The 2,484-nt window shown below is 40.0% G+C and overlaps 1 protein-coding gene across 1 annotated transcript in view; it reads right to left on the bottom strand.

Moving 5' to 3' along the window:
- The window catches only part of apaf1 (apoptotic peptidase activating factor 1), a 47,813-nt gene that overhangs the window by 39,371 nt on the left and 5,958 nt on the right, over nt 1-2,484 (bottom strand). The window contains 5 exon segments of the mRNA XM_032504586.1: nt 1-27; nt 1,076-1,189; nt 1,500-1,631; nt 1,724-1,891; nt 2,002-2,240. Of these exon segments, the coding sequence (XP_032360477.1) occupies nt 1-27; nt 1,076-1,189; nt 1,500-1,631; nt 1,724-1,891; nt 2,002-2,240 (680 nt within the window).

Here is a 2,484-nt window from a genome sequence, read left to right as displayed (position 1 = left end):
CTGGAAATGACTGCGCACTTCACTGTTCTGGGGGGACAGAAAATAAGTCTGCTGCATGTTACACTGACAAGAAACTCTGCACAACTATACTTCACAAAGCACTACACAAGAATTGTAATCTTTAAATAATTTCTTGACGTTAACACGTTGTTTTGTGTATTGATTGCGTTTGTCCCGGTTTACATGTCACCCTAGTCTCACATTGCCAGACCTATCTCTACAGCGCTGTACCATCACCCTAACGCCTAAGGATTTTGGCTTTTGCTTGTCTATTTGTCATGCAAGTCATTTACTTAGGGTTGTGTAAACTTTGTCTCATTAAAATGTTATGTAAATTATGATGAAAATCCTTATTCTAAATCTAGCTTGTGAATATTATCGGTTTCTATTTAAATGTTGTTTTTACGTAAATGACAGAGTGACTCAGTCTTCTCAGAAATCATCATACATGTCATCCATAAAACATCCTTTTCAGTTATACCATATTTGATTATACTTGTAACTTGTACAGATAACAAACATTTATTGAAAAATACTTACGAAACTACACATTGGACACAAGATTAAATTATTACTTTGGCATAACAATCCTAAATTATGGTTGCCAGTGCCTTTTTACTATGAACGTCCTGGTAAAAACAGGTGTGGGAGTAACGCATAATAGCTCATCGCTTCCCCACTCGTGTCTGGTAAAACCATTTGCCAATTATCAAATCTGCCCTCTTGCAATTATAAAAATTGGAAAGGGAACAGGGGACAGCAAAAACAAGGTAGGGCAATAAACGTGTTTTTAAATGAGATAATCTAAAACAACTTGGGGAAGATAATAGAGGGACATGCATTTGATTAAATTCAAGGAGAGGACAAGGGCAAGAAAGATAGATGGACTTCTTAACCTGCATTTTCCCTCAAGAGGGACTCATATCTGTGGAAAGTTTATTTTTTAATAAAAAGGGGAATGGGCATCACCCTCAACTGCTGTAATTTTCTTTCTTTTGACAGTGGGAAAATCACACACACAAAGTCACCAAATTTGCTTAGTTTCATACATAGTACAGTTATGTTGTCTGCTGACCTCTTTGTCCAAAATGGGTCCATACTCCACATAGTCATTGATGAGGTGAGCTGGGCCCATGATCTGGGCCTTGATGCTAACCCAGTCCAGAGAAAACATGAGAGAGTAAAGCTCCTAGACAGAGAGGGAGCCAGAGAGAGATGCTTTGGCAACACGGTTATTGAAACTCTCATGCCAATAAAGTCCAACTGAATTGAATTTACATTGATATATACCTGTAGAAATACAGGTAAAATGGTACTTATGTGCAGTTAAATGAACTGTGCTCCACTGGTATGCATTAGGTAAAGCTCTATACAGTTCTAAATAAACTTCACAACTCGTTTGATTGCCAAGCTCAATTATAACTAGTTGTTCATTTAAGTGACAGAAATGTTGAAAATGATGCTGGAATTTGGAATACGTGTGTGTGTGTGTGTGTTACCTGGGAGAGGTTGGCTTTGGCCATGTGGTGGGTCAGGAATCTGATCCAGTAAAGACATTCCTCATCTCCTGAGGTGGGAGGACCATTTCTGTAGTGCTGCTGGTACTGATGCACCACCTTATTGTGAAGGCTCTGAAACACACACAGACACACACGCACACATATTTCCCCACTTTACAAAAAGATTAAAATCCAAAAGTTTGAGCTCTTATATCCAAACTCACCTCAAGCTGGGTGCGATTCTGCTCGACCAAGAAGTCAAGCTGGAGGTCATGGAGGTAGTACAGGTAGGGTTTATTGTTACTGTCCACAAAAAGCAGAGACTTGTTGACAAACTCCTCGAGAATGTCCTCCACCTCCTCCGGCTCCAGGTCCCACAGAACAGACAGCACCTGGAAGAAGGAATAACATCGTAGTCTGTGTGCCCTTGTTTAGAGCATCCTGATCATTTGTCCAAATATTAAATAACATCCAATTCATAGCTCTTGCTGTGTAGCCAAACCTTTGCAGGGACTTTGATGTCCTTCTCTATCACGCTAAGGTCCTTGTAGAGTTCTCGATGTTCGTCAGGTAGGACTTCAATGCTCGCATCCATGGCTTGGTCCAGGGCGTCGTAGTCGTAAGAGGATGACTTCCTTATACGCTTGAACTGCTTCTGCTGCAATTGGTTGAGGTAGTAACGCCAACGGTTTGGTTTCTCTTTGAGAAGAGCCCCGATCAAGGACACCACCAGAGGGGAACCTGAGATAGTGGCACAGAAAAGCAGAAAAATGTTTGTGTCAAAAAGCACAATAACCCCAGAAAACCCAAGACGTGACTCCGCAAAAGGACAACTTACTAATATTTTTAAAAGGGTAACTTACATTACCAATATGAGCAAATGCAGAATTAAATCAGGTCTTTTTTTCTTGTAAAGTCCTATGACAATCATTAAGTCTGAAATCAAACAATACAATCAAAAAAACTGCTGCTGTAACAAGGGAAT

This window comes from Etheostoma spectabile, chromosome 23 (assembly GCF_008692095.1).
Source record: "Etheostoma spectabile isolate EspeVRDwgs_2016 chromosome 23, UIUC_Espe_1.0, whole genome shotgun sequence".
Lineage (NCBI taxonomy): Eukaryota > Metazoa > Chordata > Actinopteri > Perciformes > Percidae > Etheostoma > Etheostoma spectabile.
The sequence above is the reverse complement of the archived record's forward strand: the minus strand, read 5'-3'. Positions and strand labels throughout refer to the sequence as shown.